This window comes from Rattus norvegicus, chromosome 8 (genome assembly GCF_036323735.1).
Source record: "Rattus norvegicus strain BN/NHsdMcwi chromosome 8, GRCr8, whole genome shotgun sequence".
In the NCBI taxonomy this organism is placed as follows: Eukaryota; Metazoa; Chordata; class Mammalia; order Rodentia; family Muridae; genus Rattus; species Rattus norvegicus.
Genome location: NC_086026.1, coordinates 57,840,241 through 57,856,577, shown reverse-complemented (window position 1 = coordinate 57,856,577; position 16,337 = coordinate 57,840,241). Strand labels below are relative to the sequence as shown.

General features: G+C 45.0%; 1 protein-coding gene across 7 annotated transcripts in view; it reads left to right on the top strand.

Annotated features, from left to right (window-relative positions):
• The first annotated feature begins 5,276 nt into the window (after positions 1 to 5,276).
• Positions 5,277 to 16,337, top strand: part of Nnmt (nicotinamide N-methyltransferase) — a 31,146-nt gene continuing 20,085 nt past the window's right edge. Inside the window, exons 1-3 of one of the 7 annotated variants that reach the window (XM_063265113.1) lie at positions 5,277 to 5,434; positions 13,182 to 13,752; positions 14,776 to 14,983. In XM_063265113.1, coding sequence (XP_063121183.1) covers positions 13,599 to 13,752; positions 14,776 to 14,983 — 362 coding nt within the window. In that variant the 5' untranslated portion in view covers positions 5,277 to 5,434; positions 13,182 to 13,598. Of the gene's footprint in view, positions 5,435 to 13,181; positions 13,753 to 14,775; positions 14,984 to 16,337 lie in introns of those variants that run through there. The other 6 variants (XM_039081063.2, XM_039081067.2, XM_039081062.2 and 3 more) reach the window with 6 other exon arrangements.

Genomic DNA, 16,337 nt, shown 5'->3' with positions numbered 1-16,337 from the left:
AAGAGCAGGTACTGCTGTAGGCAAGCAGTTTGGTGGAAGTGGAGGTGGGTTCTGGGGTCCGAGGCAATGAAAGTGGAAGAAATGGTGTAGTGTAGGTGAGAACCACAGACAGGTTGAAGACATGTATGGGGACTGGATGAGAAAATGTCGCAGGGCTCTCGTACAGAGAGACCAGAGCTTGAGGCTTTCTGCCACGACGGCGCAGTGTTAGCTTGGGCCAGTACTGGTTTGTCAGACTCACATCTGAAGACTGATTTCCAAGAGCAGCAGGACATAACCCCCTATATCCGTCTTTATTTCCCTATACCGTAACATATGAAGGGACCCTAGCCAGCCCCAGCTTGGCAAACAAGGCTGTGGCAGGCTTTGCCCTCCCTTCACTTATTCCCTCAGCCTTGCTAAAAACTCTAGGATTCCATTCCTAAAGCTAGTCACCAAGGTCTGTTTTTTAATTTGGCCACTTCTCCCTCCTGAGGCTGACCACCAAAGTATTGAAGTCCAACAATCCAAAGCTGCCTTTTGACTGCCCTAATTAACCTGTCCAATCCAAATCAAACACCCCATCCTATCAGGACATTTCCCCTTTGTCTTTATAAACGGTCATTTGCCTATGAGCCACATCTGTGTCCTCTCTATCCAGAGGCAGTCCTTTGTCCTCTGGGTTAAGTACCCCTTCCCCCTCTCCCGTCTCCCCTGCCCTCTGTCTCCTGTCTTTGTCTCTTATTCCCTGCCCTCTGTCCCTCTGGGGCAAAGGGATCTCCTTTGTGCCGAGAACTTGGTCTTGGGGTGTTGCACCAAATGCTAGTCCCTCTGACATACATTTTGACTGTGCAATCTATGTTCCAAGGCCGTGGCAGAGACACACATGTGCACGTGGATACTGATCATGTCACTTGACTTCCATTTGCTCTGGAGGGATTCTTGTCAAAGAAACAGGCGAGCACCAAACACAGCCGTGTGCCTGCTGTGGACGGCTCTGCCCTCATTCTAGTTGGGTGGGGAAGAGGTGGCAGATAAGACACTGATGCTTTTGTGTGAGAATCCACGAAAAAGAATAAGCAGAGGGGCACCACAGGGGATAACTGAGGCTGGGGGAGGCTGTGAACTGGGAATTGGTAGAAACACATCAGAACTTGAACTCCCATAGGCAGACGGCATGAGTACAGGGTGTATATACCTGGTGCTGAGCCCAAAAGCCCGCCTCGCTCTGTAGCAGAACTCCTCAAAAGTAGAACAGGAATTGCTTCTGGAATCCAGATGTGCTGGCTCATGCCCGAGAGCCCACCATGGAGGAAGCTGAGGCAGAAGAATTTCCATGATTTTTTTTTTTTTTGGTTCTTTTTTTTGGAGCTGGGGACCGAACCCAGGGCCTTGCGCTTCCTAGGCAAGCGCTCTACCACTGAGCTAAATCCCCAACCCTGAGGAGTTGCCTTTTAACTAGTCAACCTTCCCTTCTTCCCCTCAGGTCACCCCCTTGAGTATCTGTCTCTAATTATGGATACTGGCCTGTAAGGTGTTTTTTTCTTCTGGTCATAACAAAATGCTGCTTGGACCTTGCCCTGTAGCCATGACAACCAGAGCAGTACAATACAGAGGTAGCCAGGTCTGTGGTGATGATCATGGCATCGCTGATACTCCCTAGGGAGGGCCAGAAGATGTTCTGAAAGATCCCCGAAGAGAGACCCTTTCTAAAGTCTCGGGAAATCGCGGACCCCAGACACAGAGAGACCATTTTGGATGTAATAAGCAAAGGCGAGGTTTATTATGGAGATTTATTACAGGGATCTCCGGGTCGACACATATCCTGCGCAGGAGACAGAGGTGTCGACCCCGAAGCTCAAAAGTCAGGGGTTTATATAGGGAAGGCTAGGGGGTTTGGCGAGGTTACACACAATTGGCTAATTTCTGGCGCGGCTATAAGTGATTGGCTCATTTAAACATGGCAGTGAGATTACAGCACAGCAGGAGAGTACGTATTGACTGGAGCGTACAGGATTTTAGGAGCTAGGGGCGTATCAGGGTTTGAAGGACATCTGGTTAAGGTGTGACTCTGAGTAAGCTGGGGGAGGTGCCCTTCTGCCAGATGGTTAGAGTCAGTCCTGATAACTCGGACTGGTTCCTGCATTCCTTTTCTTTATCTTTATGGTCTTTTAGTCCTAGTAGCAGGGCGGGGCTGCCTGGACTTGCTTTTCACAGTGTTTAGCCCTGAGTCTGAATTTTGAAACTTATTCTTTTAACTTCATATTTTTAAACCTTAAATCTGTATAATTTTCCTTTCAGTTCCCCTTTATTTCAGCTCTTACTCTATCCCCTAACCCCAAGGGAAATTGGGGAATGCTAAAGAATATGGAAGTGAAAGGTTGATCAAAGGCAGGACTTCATGATGCAGCCTCCATGAAATTAATATCCATGATAGGTTGGGACTTTTGTCATGACGAAGCTGTTTGGAGCCATCTACTCTCCTGTAAGTAACCCCCTACCTGTGCTCTGCAGGAAAGGCCAAAACAAAAACCAACCAAACAACCAAACAAAAAAACCAAACCAAAAAAACACTGGGCTCACCGAGCTGGATTTTGGTGAAATCCTACTTTGATCTTGCACTGGTGCCCTTCTGAGGTTCATGGACATGGATTTACATCTTTCCAGGAAATCTATTAAGACACAGTGCCCTTGGGAGGCTGAGTTTTGTGTTGCTCCTTCAGGATGGCTCTCAGAAGAGGGGGAACCAGATCTGTTTTCTTCGTTTTTTCTTTCTTTGGACACAAGGGGGCAGCAGAGCTCTGATCTTAGCAGGCTGCAGGGTCAAGGTGGCTAGGAAGATTCTTTTTCCCTCCCTCCGTTGCTAGACCACTGCCTGCTCTTTGCCTCTTGTCCTAGATCTCAAGTCCTGAATGGAATGATCAGGAAGAGGAGGGGTACAGGCAGCACGGAACATCCGACCTTCACTTGAGCGAGTGCAGTATGTAGTCTGCTGCCTCCCCAGCAGACGCTTGAGGTCCAGGAAACATAGTGGTGGTTGGTGATGGGAGGGTTCAGGCAAGGGGCCAGACAGTGTGAGCAAGAGATTAAAGTCAAGAAACCATGTGGGCGCCGAGAGAGAGTTCCAGTTAAAAGAGGCAAGCCCTTAGTGTCGCAACCAAGAATAGACTCGTGCCCCACGAGCTGGCTGCGTGCCTCTTTGGCCAGTTTAAAGTGCTTTCCAAACAACTTGGTGCGTTTCTGTGCATGCTTTTGGAGAGCTGACTCTGCAGGCAAGGGTCAGCAGCGATGGGGAGTTGGGAAGGAGAGTTGGAGCCCAGGAAATGGACTTTAAAGGGGTCTTTTTTTCTTGTGTGGGTGGAGCTTCCATTTCCTTGGGCCCAAATAAGCGATTCTCTGGCAAATTGTGAACCGATGGAGAAACCGATGAAGAAGGCTAAACTGATGAGCGACGCCTGTACCTCATTCAAAAGAAACACAGTTTCAGAAGCAAAAACTACAAGCAAAAGAACCTGCTTACCTAGGGTCCATCAAAATTAGGTTCCTGATGAGGGAAAGCCACCATTTTGATGGAGTCAAACTGAGTAGGCAGACCGACAAAGGAAATGCTTGCAACAGTTAAAACCCAGTGGCCCAGCTAGCAGAGATAGAGATGTTTCTGGGTTGCAGCAACAACAAGATAAGCAACGACCAAAAGGACTGAGGGTGTGGCTGGGAAGTTTACAGAGCAGATTTCTTTTGGCAGAGAGAATTTAACTTTCACCAGTTTTCTTCACTAGTGAGGAGGGACTGGAGGGAGGGCGGAGTACAGCCAGACCAGCGCCCAACCTCCTTGTCCTAAGGGACCAGCGGATTATTTTGCTTGGGCCAGATTCTGCAACCTTCTGAACCAGCCCCATTTTCTCTCCTATGGCCCCAACTCTGGGATCCTAGCTGATCCAAGAGCCACCCGCACAAAAGAAGAAATCTGAGTGTCGAATGAATGGCGACAGGCTGCCTCCCAAGCCTCCACTCGCTCACTGGAGGGAACACAAAGAAAAGTACTTATTTTGTGAAGCCCTGATTTGTGGGGCTTGTCATGTTGTTTAGCTTAACTCACTGACATGCAGGTTCAACTGCAGCCAAACTTCTCAGAGAAAAGCAAGAAACATTAAAGTGTGTATAATGTTTAGAGGCTGATGCAGCAGCTGGTAGGGGTTTGATCCCTGTGCTCTGGACCATCCACTGCCGGACCCTACTTGTCCCTGGGGGTTGGAGATGAGGCGGCATGGAACTAACAACAGAGGCTCTGGGAGCAGGTGATAAACGCTGCAGCAAGCCCATTTGAACACGGCTGCAAGCTCCTTAACACCCTACACCCATGCCCCATTGGTCCCAAGGAAACATCTCTTTCAAACAGCAGTTCTCAGCTGGCATCATCTGCGTCAGGAATCCGTGATCTCTCAGGCAGTCCTCAATTAGGTCCTCCTGCAAGAATTGCCTTTGTGACTGACTGCACACACACACACACACACACACACACACACACACACACACACACACACACACACACACACCTGCCCCTGGAGTTTATGCAGAGGTGGCCACCTCCATTCCTCCTACAGGGATATTGACTGGGGTGGTCTGACATGGTTGATCTGGTGGATATATTAGGGCTCAGCCTTTCCAGTGCCGTTAATCTATGTCACATAAATGTCTATTCATGTCTATGCAGAGGAGACATGGATGTCTGTAAAGCCTATAAGATGGCCAGTGGGTGAAGGAACTCACAGTCAAACATGATAGCCTGAGTTTGATTTCTGGGACCCACGGAGTAGAAGGAGAAATGATGTTTTCAAGTTGCCCTCTGACCTCCATACTAGACACACACACACACACACACACACACACACACACACCACCACCACCACCACCACCACCACCACCACCACCATCACCATGAATGATGTAATAAAAAATTTGAATCTTTCTCTCTCTATATTAACATCTCAGAATGACTGCCTATCTGCATCAGAATGGAATTGGGATGGGAGAAAGAAAAAAAAACCCAAATGGCTGAGATTCCCTCCATTCTGCAGTTTCTTAGTTCATTCGCCCTCTGGCAGGAGTTTTCGAGATAATCACAGGTATCCATCTCTGAGGCTTGGTTTTCTTTACAGAACCTGATTCCCAGCAACTTATTACGTCTAGCCTTATTTTTTAAGCTTGTGATCAGCTTTTAATATGGTTTCTGATTTAACGGGCATTTTTCATTTAATCATCTGACCTCATGTTTTTTTTTTTTTTTTTCAGAAACAAAACAATAAAAGAACTACAGCAACCTTGGTCCTGACATCTTCTACTCAGATTATAAAACTGTTTGCTTTTGACACAGGCAGATACATAGAGGGAGAAAATGCTGAAATAGCATGGCGTCCGTCAGCGTTGATAGGAGCGGGACAGATGTTCCCCACAGGTATTTTACCACTGCAGTAATTAGCAGGAAGTAAGACAGAAAGCGTTGGAATGGGGACTGAGGCTGCTTGGTAGAATACATGAAGCTCAGGGTTCCACCTGAGCACAGCATGAAGCCAGGTGCCTGTAATCCCAGCACCTAGGAGGCATGGACACGAAGAGGAGTTCAAAGTTCCAAGCCAGCTTGGGCTACACAAGACCATCTCAGAAGGAAGGAAGAAGAGAAGAAAGGGAAAAGTGTGTTTGTGTGTGTGTGTACATGTGCATGTGTATGTGTGTGTATGTGTGTATATGTATATAGTATGTGTGTACGTGTACATGTGCATATGTGTGTAATGTGTTCATGTTTATGTTTACATGTGTATGTGCATGTATTGTGTGTATGTGTAGATAGTATGTATGCATATGTATGTGTGCATGTGTGTATGTGTGTATATGTATATAGTATGTGTATGTGTCCATGTGTATTGCATGTAGTGTGTGCATGTGTATGTGTACATGTGTATATGTAGTATGTGTGCATGTGCATGTGTACATGTGTATGTGTGCATGTGTGTATGTGTGTATATGTATATACTATATGTGTATGTGTACATGTTTATATGTGTGTATGATATATGCATGTGTATGTGGACATGTGTATGTGTGCATGTGTGTATGTGTATATAGTATGTGTATACGTGTACATGTGTATATGTGTGTGGTATGGTGCATGTATATATGTACATGTGTATGTGTGCATGTGCGTATATGTGTGTATGCGTGTGTATGTGTACATGTGTGTGTATAGGAGAACAGCAGAAATATTTAGAGCAGAGAGAACTGAAAGATAGGGTGAGTAGTGTTAGCACGGGCAACAGCATCACTCTGGGAGGAAGAGGAGGGACGGGAGTAGGCAGAACATCCAAATAACTCAGAACTCTCTGGGAACTGAGGAAGCTCTGCCAGGCTGCTCTGGGCTTTGGCACTGCATCTGTCCAGCACTCATGGTTCCCACAGCATGGTGGCTGGTACCAGCCTCAGCCAAAAGCCCTGACCCCAACTGTCCTTTCTATAGGTCACAAGCCGTGTAATGAGGGTGGATCTGGAAACTGGCCTGCTTTAGCTCAGCTGTCTTTCCCAAGTAGTCTTCAGCCATCCCACTCCTAAGCCAAGCAGATGCCCACTAACAGCGCTCCTGTCCAGTCCCTCCTAGGCAGCCCTCTCAATGTTTACAGAAACCCACAGTGTGGATTCCAGAGCCAATTTAAAACTTCAAGATATGTGGTCATTGATCACATATTATGTAGCGTGAGCATGCGCAACGTCAGGGCTGTGTCTGATGGGGCACCTTCTTGTAGGCTACAAAAACATGGTTCCCTGCTGCCCTGCAAAGAAGGCTACTCTCACCAAATGTAGCCATCAAAATCTGAGTCGGAGCTCGAAGGGCCACATACACTTGATGACTTATCATTCTTACAATATTCATTATTAACAGCTAAGCGTATGAAAGGCTCCCAGATTGACAGCTCTCCTGATTGGCCCCAGATTGCTGCTTCTTCTATTCCAGGAGTTATTTAATCTGGCTCTAGTTTGGAATCCTGACACTGGTCTGTATATAGCATGAGTTTACACAGAGAACCAGAAGAAGTGTTTGTCGACACATCTCTGCAATATAAGTGAATAACCACTTCCATCATCCAGGCTCGCAATTGCTGGGGGTGTACCTGAGGTGTGGATCTTTTGGAAACAAGTGGGAACCATGGAATATCAAAAGAAAACTCAGTTTCCTGGGACTTGCATTTACACCAACACCTTCTAGGGCTTCTAGTCTGGGGCTTCTTGGTTCTATCTGTTTTCCTCCCCTCCATTCTGGATGTATTTAAAGATTTGTTTGTTTTATTTTTATTTATTTGTGTGTGTGTGTGTGTGTGTGTGTGTGTGTGTGTGTGTGTGTGTGTGTGTGCTGGTGCCCACAAGAAAGACCAGAAGAGGGTGCCAGATACCCTAGAACTGGAGTTACAGGTGATTGTGAACTGCCCAGGATGGATTTGGGGAACTGAACTGTTAGATGCAAGCTCTTCTTTCCAGCCCAAATGGCCCCAAGGCTGCTAAATGATTTGGCCCCATTGGATCAGAAAGCAAAAAGAAGCATGCTGTATCCTGCAGAGAGGAAACCTGGATGGGGACCTATATTATCTTTAATACTCTTGAACTGTAAACCTGTTTGAGATGACTATGTTTGGACATAACTGGATTTGAGTGGTGGCAGGTCACTTGTTTGATTTGATTAGCGTTTGAGAGAAAAACTACAGGGCAAGCAAGCTGCAAATCCTAGTAGCTGCTAGAAGGAAGGGGATGGAGAAAAGAGAAAGTCATAACATTGAGTTATAGTTGGCAGTAGAAGTCAGACAACAGCTGTATGGAGAAAGGTGGGGTGTGGTGGGATGGGTCCACAGAGAACTTCCCAAGAGAGAAAGCCCAAGAGAGAATCAGGGCCGGTGTGCCTTTGGTTTTGATTGTTATCCAAGGAAGAGACAGAAAAAAGAAAAGTTAACACTTTCCGGGCAGATCTCAGAAAAGCAGGCAGGTTTGGCTGTAAAGACTTACAAGCAGCTGAATACAGTATAGGTAGGTGGATGGATGGATGGATGGATGGATGGATGGACGGATGGACGGACGGACAGACAGGCAGGCAGACAGACAGACAGACAGATAGAGCAAGCATGAGACCAAAAGTTTCAATCCATTTTCGCATAAAGATGACTATGGGGTGGATCATGGTTAACACTGCAGGATCTTTGAGGTCTTCCTTTCTCCTGCACCTATAGTCTATAGTGGGGTACAGTCCCTCCTTCCTCCAGCTGGCACTGGGGCAGGGGGGTTCCACTTGCTGACAGTTGACATGAACACCCCTTCTTCTTTTTGCAGCCTTTCTACTGCTTACACATCCCTAAACAATAGTTCATTTTTGCCTGCTTTGTGCTTCATAGAACGGGAGACTACAAGGGCTTCTTGTGATTGGCTGCTTTCACCCCACGTCGTTGGGAGCATCCCCAGCTGATGCTGGCAGCTGCTGTACACGCCCCATTCTAGCCCATTCCCACTTTACGTGCTCCATTGTTGTGGGGCAGTTACGTCGTGGTTCCTAGTTGACTGCCATGGCGCATCTTCATTTTCCATTTAAATGGCTTTGGAATCAGTCACAAGACATACTTCCGGGCATGTCCCTGAGGACATTTCCTGAAAGGGTTAACTAAGCAGAGAAGACTCAGTCAGCCTGGGTGTGGGTAGCATCATCTTACTGACTGGGGTGAGGGAGGAGGTCAGCCGAACACCAACACTCATCTCTCTCTGCTTCCTGTCTGTGGACACAATGTGACCACCCACACCACACTCCTCCCACTATGCCTTCCTGTTGTGATGGCCGTACAACCTCAAACTAGTAGCCAAGATAAACACGCTCTTCCATAAATTGCTTTCGTAAGGTATTTAGCCACTGCAACAAAAAAAAGTAATATAAAAGGAGTATTCCAAACAATGCTGTAAAGAACACCGTGGCTATGCCCCTGGATTTCTCTGGGCATGTACCTTGTAGTGCAAACTCTGAGTCTGGTGTACACACACACTCCTGTCGGTGGTCGATGTGAATAATAAGTTCTTTTGTATATTCTCTGACAAATGTTTTTGGTTCTGGTAACAAGTCATTTGTGCCAGTTTGATGCATATGTAGTAAAAGTTCACTATGATTTAATTATATTTCATTGATGAAATTAAGTATCATTTTATAGGTTTTTTGGGGGGGGCGTTCCTTTGTTATAAAAGGTCTGTTCAAGTCTTCTCTTTCCATTTTTATCGTCTTTTGAGTTTGCAAAAGTGTTTTTTAAAATTCTGTATCCCAGACAGGCCTGGTGGCTCACACCTTTAATCCCAGCACCTGAGAGACAGAGGCAAGGAGATCTATGTGAGTTTGAGGCCAGTCTTGTCTACATAGCTAGACCGTGTTTTAAAAAATCCAAAAATAAGTAAATGAATGAACTCTCAGTCCACTGTCAGCTCTATATGCATAGCTTTTCTCAGCCTGTCAGTTGACTCTCCTATCCCTCGACATGTGCATGGAGTGGACATCTTTAACTGTCACATATTCAAATGTATAAGTCTTTCCCTAATAAATGGCTTTTGTTTTTGGAAGAAATGCTTCCTGACACCCAAGGCTAGGACAACATTCTCCTCTATTCTCTGAATCTTGAGTCTTCTGCTCTGTACATATAACTGACTAATAAGACTTAATTGATTCCTGCTTGCAGTGCGAGCCGGGGCTCTCACACCGTTCTCCTCCCTACAGATACTCAACTATTCCTGGGCTAGTTATCTCTTTCCCTGCTGACCTGAGTGACCTCCCAAGTATATGTCAAATGTCTACAGGATGGGTCTGTCCGAGGCCCTCCACTCTTGTCCATGGCTGGATCTATTCATCAAACCCATTGCCAATACCACTCGGCCTTAATGGTGATAGCTATCTAATAAGTGTGTATGCCTGCCACAGGGAGTTCCTCCTGCCTTAGTCTTCTTTCTAAGAGTTCCCACACTTGGCCCTTGGCACTGCCATATAAATTTTAAAACCAGTTGGTCAAGTTCTAGGAAAAAAAAAACCTATTGGGATTTTAATTGGGATTTTACTGAGTCTATAAATCAATTTGCAGAGAACTGACATCTTTACAATGTTAAGCGGTCTGCTCTGCAGAGTGGTGTTTTTCTCCATTTATTTAAGTCTTCTTTAATGTCTTTCAATAAAACTTGATACTTTGCTCCATTAATGTCCTGTATATATTTGTCGTAGGTACTTCATATTTTTTTAGTGTCACCATGGGAAAAGCTGATTTCGAACTTCATTTTAAAACTGTTGCTAACGGAAAAGAAATTTGATTTTGCCGGTTGATTTTGTACCTGGAGGTGTGGCTTCCTGTGTTCATTCTGGCAAATTTGTAGCTATTTTTCATTTCCTAAATAGGGGACCATGTCCATAATGGATCCTCTCCTTCTCTTTCTAATCCTAGTGTTTCCTTTATTTTCCTCATCTCCTGTAGTTGCAGTATTTCTGGTAGATCTTTTATTAATATTGATAACTGTTGTAGGATGTAGTCGTGTATTCCTTTAATCCCATTGTAACAGGAGGCAGAGTCACATATGTATCTATGAATTCAGGGCCAGCCTGGTCTTCGTAGCAGAGTCTAGGCCAGCTGGGTCTGCATAGCGACACTCTATCTGAAAAACAAACAAACAAACAAACAACCCTGATCATTGTTAACACACATGTCTGACCTTAGTCAAAGAGAAAGCTTGCAAATGCACGGTCAGTCAGTAAAATGTCTGCGCGTGATCTTTATCAGTGGGTCAAGGAAGCTCCATTCTATCTTTACTGTGGGAAGTTACTATTGTGGACGGACACTGAAACTGAGCTCCAGTTCCTTTGCACCTATTGAATAAATCCAGTCACCTCCCTGGGATGTGCCAATGCGGTGGCCAGGACTCATTGAGTTTTAATTGCTGGACTGTCGTGAATCACAGGCATAAACTGCTTTGCTTGTGGTGTAGCTGTCATGGGAGAAGGCCTTTGAATTAGCCCTTCTCTAAAACAGGGCTGTGGCCTAATGGAGTCACGGAACCACTCCGTGCCTCAGCCTCTGATGACACAGAGGCAACAGTCCTAATTCACACAACTACTGTCAGATTTAGTTACATGTACGGAGTGCTGCAGGAAGTTCTTGGGAGGTATTAAGCACCACAGAAGAGTTTTAGTGCTTTTACCGACGAGACAGTAGTTAATTTAGAATTTTTGCAAGGGTAATTTTTAGTTTGTAACATTTCCTTTTTGCAAATCACCATGGTATTTGTATTTTTCCTAAACTTATAACCATAGCTGTTGAAGAATTATGTGTGAATATAATTTAATCTTTTCTTCCTTCTGTCTTTTGTGTGCATGCATGCCTCTGTGTGTGTGTGTGTGTGTGTGTGTGTGTGTGTGTGTGTGTGTGTGTGTGTTCATGCCGCAGCACATGTGTAGAGGTCAGAGGACCAAGTGAGGGAATTGGTTCTCTCTGCCCAACCCCTTCAGAGCTTGTTCTCAGACTGTTATACTTTCACTGTGGAGCTTATTCACCTAATTTCTATAATGAACTGGCCTGAAACCAGTTGTAGAATCTTCCTATCATTTAAAATCTGTGCATCAGACAAACTGGGAGGCATTCCTCTCTTCATGAGTAAATGAGATATTAGAATTTTATTCTCCTTCCTGATGATGGATGTAGGAACTTGGCTCTTTTTATCCCCTTGGCCATTTGGAAAGGCCATAATGGAGACGCATTCAGTAGATGATCAAGAGAAACTGATGTGCACAGAATAGAGACCTCTAGCCCCACAAAGACAGGCAAAAGGACACAGAATCAAGGAAAAAATAACAAAGCTGTCTGGTTTTCTGTTGTTGTTCTTGTTTGTTTTTGTTCTATCAATTAGACTTCCTGTAATTTGTTTCTATTATATTATAAAAAAAAAAAAACTTGAGATGGGGTCTAACTATGTAACCTGTATGTGTAGCTATGTAACCTGTATATGTAACTATGTGACCTGTGGGCCACCTTCTATTCCCAACCTTAATGGAGATTCTTTGGGTGAGTTTCTAAGCCTTGTAATCAAAGAGCCCTTGCTTAATCACGACCCATGGGATGCCTGGAACTTAGGGCTTTTGCATTTGGTGCAACAGCTCGGACTGGTTAATCAAACACTGTTTTGAGCAACCACTTCGTGATGCAACTCATGAGGTAGAGCAGGAAACACAGACTCAAGGCACAGCCCCTGATCTACTGGTCGTTACGTTTATCACTTCTATGATAGCTGTGAGAAAAACAATTGACAGACAAAACCAGGAGCAAAGGCATACTGGTACAGAAGGGTCTGGCTAGGCAGTGTGAGTTCTAATTGGCATTGTGAGTCCAGAAATGGAACAGGAGGAATTCTGTAAGGAAATTGAGGTTTCTTGGAGTTTACTTTGAAACAACCGACAAAATTTGAATTCACTGGGAGCTGCCGGGAGAGTTTTGGAGGTGTGCAGAGCAGTGGCAGAGGTAGGAGATGCATTGGGCTGGCCTTGAACTCACTATGTCTGTGGCCAAGGATGAACCTGAACTTCTGACTCCTAGTGCTAAGTGCTGGGACTTCACACATGCAGCCCCATAGCAGATTTATGCAGTGCTGGGGAATCAAGCCTCAGGCCAAATGCATGATGGGCAAGCACTCTACCAAATGAGTAGTTGTGTTTCCAGCCCTTAAACACGTTTTTTATTGATTAATTTGATGTTCGGACATTTTATAGTATCTTTTGATTATTCTTTGGCAATTTTGTAATTCTTACCATGCATCCTGATTATAACCATCCCCGGCGATCCCTTGCCACTCCTTACACACCCTCCTTCCATGTTCACAACCCCTCCCAGCTTTAGAACTCATTGGGTCCTAGTGGTGCTGCCTGCTGGCAAGTTGGCTGCTTGCTGGCTTGGCCTTGTGCAGATCGCCGTAACTGCAGTATGTTTAAGAGTGCAGCAGCCATACTGGATCTAGGAAGACACTGTCCATGCAATCTTTCCAGACTCCATATGAGATTATTTTTCTCTAGCCAGCATTCCTTAGCCATGAGCTCCTTTCCTTACCCCACATTCCCTCTTTTGTATGTTCAAACTGAAACCATTCTGTGGGACTCTTCCCCACCCCTCCAGGAAGAGTCCTTGCAAGAACAAGAAGATGACTGGATTGTTTGGAGATGACTCATCTCTCTGAACCCAGGGTGTCTTCCAGGAGTTAATCACCGTGGGGCCATTTCTCCTGTCTGCAGTTCTGCAGCCGACCTTCACCGCCGGGCAAGAGGGCTGTGCGCAATGCATGTCCCTCCCCCTGCCACGCCCCTCTTCTCTTAAGCTCCCTTCTCCAGCAATTTCATCACTTCCTGGAATAGTCTGAACATCTGCAGTCTATTCACTGTTAATATTTAGCAAACATATGTCTCTAAGGCATGGGCCGAGCTGGAGGAAGATTGACAGCTCTAAGACTCCAAAAGCCAACTTCACAGGGTGACTCCCTGCTTCTGGAGGAGGAGACAGGAGAGCATCGGGCTGGTGCAACAGAGCTGAGACACGATGGAATCTGGCTTCACCTCCAAGGACACTTATCTAAGTCATTTTAATCCTCGAGATTACTTGGAAAAATATTACAGCTTTGGGTCCAGGCACTGTGCAGAAAATGAGATCCTCAGACATCTGCTGAAAAATCTTTTTAAGATATTCTGCCTGGGTAAGTTTGTCTGTCTAAATAAGAGTCACAGTGTGTCTCGGGGGATTACTGGACTTGTGTCTAGTCGTTGCTGTTAGACAGTCTCTTGGCAACACTTACCTATTCAATGAGAATAAAAGTCAATGTTGGCTAAGCTGTTTTACATTTTACAAAGTTATTTTATGTCTTTTGTCTTGTGTATGGTTGTGAAAGTGGAGGCCAGGGGCTCTGAGTACTATCTTTGTAGCTACAGGGACTTTCTAGGTGGCTTGAAGGAGCCACTTCACCTCACAGAACAGTTCAGAGATTCTAAGAGAGCTGGGTGTCGGGGGCACAGGACTCAAGAAAGGAAGATTGGCAGATCTAAGACTCCAAAGCCAACTTCACAGGGTGACGCCCTGCTTCTGGAGGAGGGGTCAGGAGAGCATTGGGCTGGTGTGTGGAGCTGAGACGGAATCTGGCACATCATCTCCAGCCTGGACTACATAGTGATTTTTCAGCCTTGTCCAAAAAAAAAAAAAAAAAAAAAAAAAAGAAAAAGAAAGAAGGAAGTTTAATTCTTCTATTCTTGATTGAAAGGAATATTTGTTTACTCACGAGGTAAAGATCTCCCCAAATATTAATTTTTTTAATTTATGCATCCATGTAAGCGTATGTGTACATGCCCCATGCTGGTGCATGCATGGGGCCAGGAGAGGACATCAGGTGTCCGATTCCACCACTCTCTCCACCTGTGTCTGTGGGCTTGTGTGCTGGCTAGACTGGAAGCCAGTAAGCCCCAGAGCCTCTCCTCTCTGCTCCTCTCAGAAATGGGATCACAGGTATTTGTGAGATCCTGACTTGTTCGCAGGTTCTGGGATCTGAATGCTGGCCCTCATTGCTGGACTATCTCTCCAGTTCTTAAATTCAGTTGTTACACAATAACAACAACAACAACAACAACAAAAACAAAAACAAAATGGCAGACTCTCAGTAAAGACAGTATAACTTCAGCTCTGCCTGTCCCCTTATGATGCCTGATTCCGCGCCCCTCTTCTATACCAGATGGTGTAAAGGGAGAACTCCTGATTGACATTGGCTCTGGCCCAACCATCTATCAGCTTCTCTCTGCCTGCGAGTCCTTCACGGAGATCATTGTCACTGACTACACAGACCAGAACCTCTGGGAGCTGCAGAAGTGGCTGAAGAAGGAGCCAGGAGCCTTTGACTGGTCCCCAGTGGTCACCTATGTGTGTGATCTTGAAGGCAACAGGTAGAGGGATGGGTATCTACTCTTCAACTTTCTGAAGGGAACTGGTTGTTTCTACCAGCCAAAAATATACCACTAAAATCCAGATGAAAGATGCAAAAGAAACTCAAAGACAGGGACCAAAGGGAACTCCAGATAGAGGATGAGAGCCCAGGAGAGTAGCTGGGCTGTCAAATGTACCACCTGAGTACTATTTTATTACCAGTTATCCGACACAAGGTGGGGGCTCTACGCGTACCTAATGCTCACACCACCAGAAATGGCAAAACATTGACAGGTTTTTTTTTAACCCAACAGAAAAGACATGAAGCAATTATGGGAAAAGAATTCATAACTCCCCATCCACAAAGTTAGAAACTTTGGGATCTGGGAGATGATCAGTGGATAAGGTGCTTGTCATAGAAGTTGTCCTTTCTCTAGTGTGTCTTCTTAGCATCTTTATTGAAAACCAACTGGCTACAGATACACGGCTTAATCCTAGACTGTCTGTTCTGTTCCATTATTCTGCATTTTCTGGGTTCTGTTGTTGTTTTTATTTCTGTATTTTTTTTCTGTGTGTAAATACCATGCTGGTTTGGTGACTATAGCTTTGTTGTTGCTGCTGCTGTTGTCAAAGTTAAGTAGTGTGTGATTTCTGATATTTTCTTGGTGCTATTTGGGCTTTGTGTGTGTGGTTTCCTAAAAATTCTAGAATTGTTTTCTAGCCCTGTCGTTAGTGTTTTAAGAGAATGCTATTGGGGCTGGGGATTTAGCTCAGTGGTAGAGCGCTTACCTAGGAAGCGCAAGGCCCTGGGTTAGGTCCCCAGCTCCGGAAAAAAACAAAAAAAACAAAAAAAAAAAAAGAGAATGCTATTGGCTCCACCGGTTGCTTTGGGTAGTATGGTTCCTCCTCTCAGTTCTTCAGATCTTTCCATTCTGTTGGTGTCTACACTATTCTCCATTGATGTTTTTCAGGGTAGAGATCATTGGCTTGTTTTAGCTAAATTCATTTGGAGGTTATTTACTTACTTATTTATTATAGCTGTTGAAATAAGATTGGTGTCTTGGTTTCTGTTTTAAATAATTCTCTATTGGGGCCTTAGATAGTCAGGTGAGGGTTCTGAAATGTCAGTGCTTCTTGGTTAATGGTTAAAGGAACTAACATCTATCCATCCATTTATCTGTCTACCCACCCATTCACCCATCCATCCATCCACCCAACTATCTATCCATCTATCCATCCATTTATCTGCCCATCCATCAGTCCACCCAACTATCCATACATCCATTTATTTGTTTATCCATCCATCCATCTATCTACCCATCTATTCATCCATTCACTCACCTATACATACATACATACATCCATCCATCCATC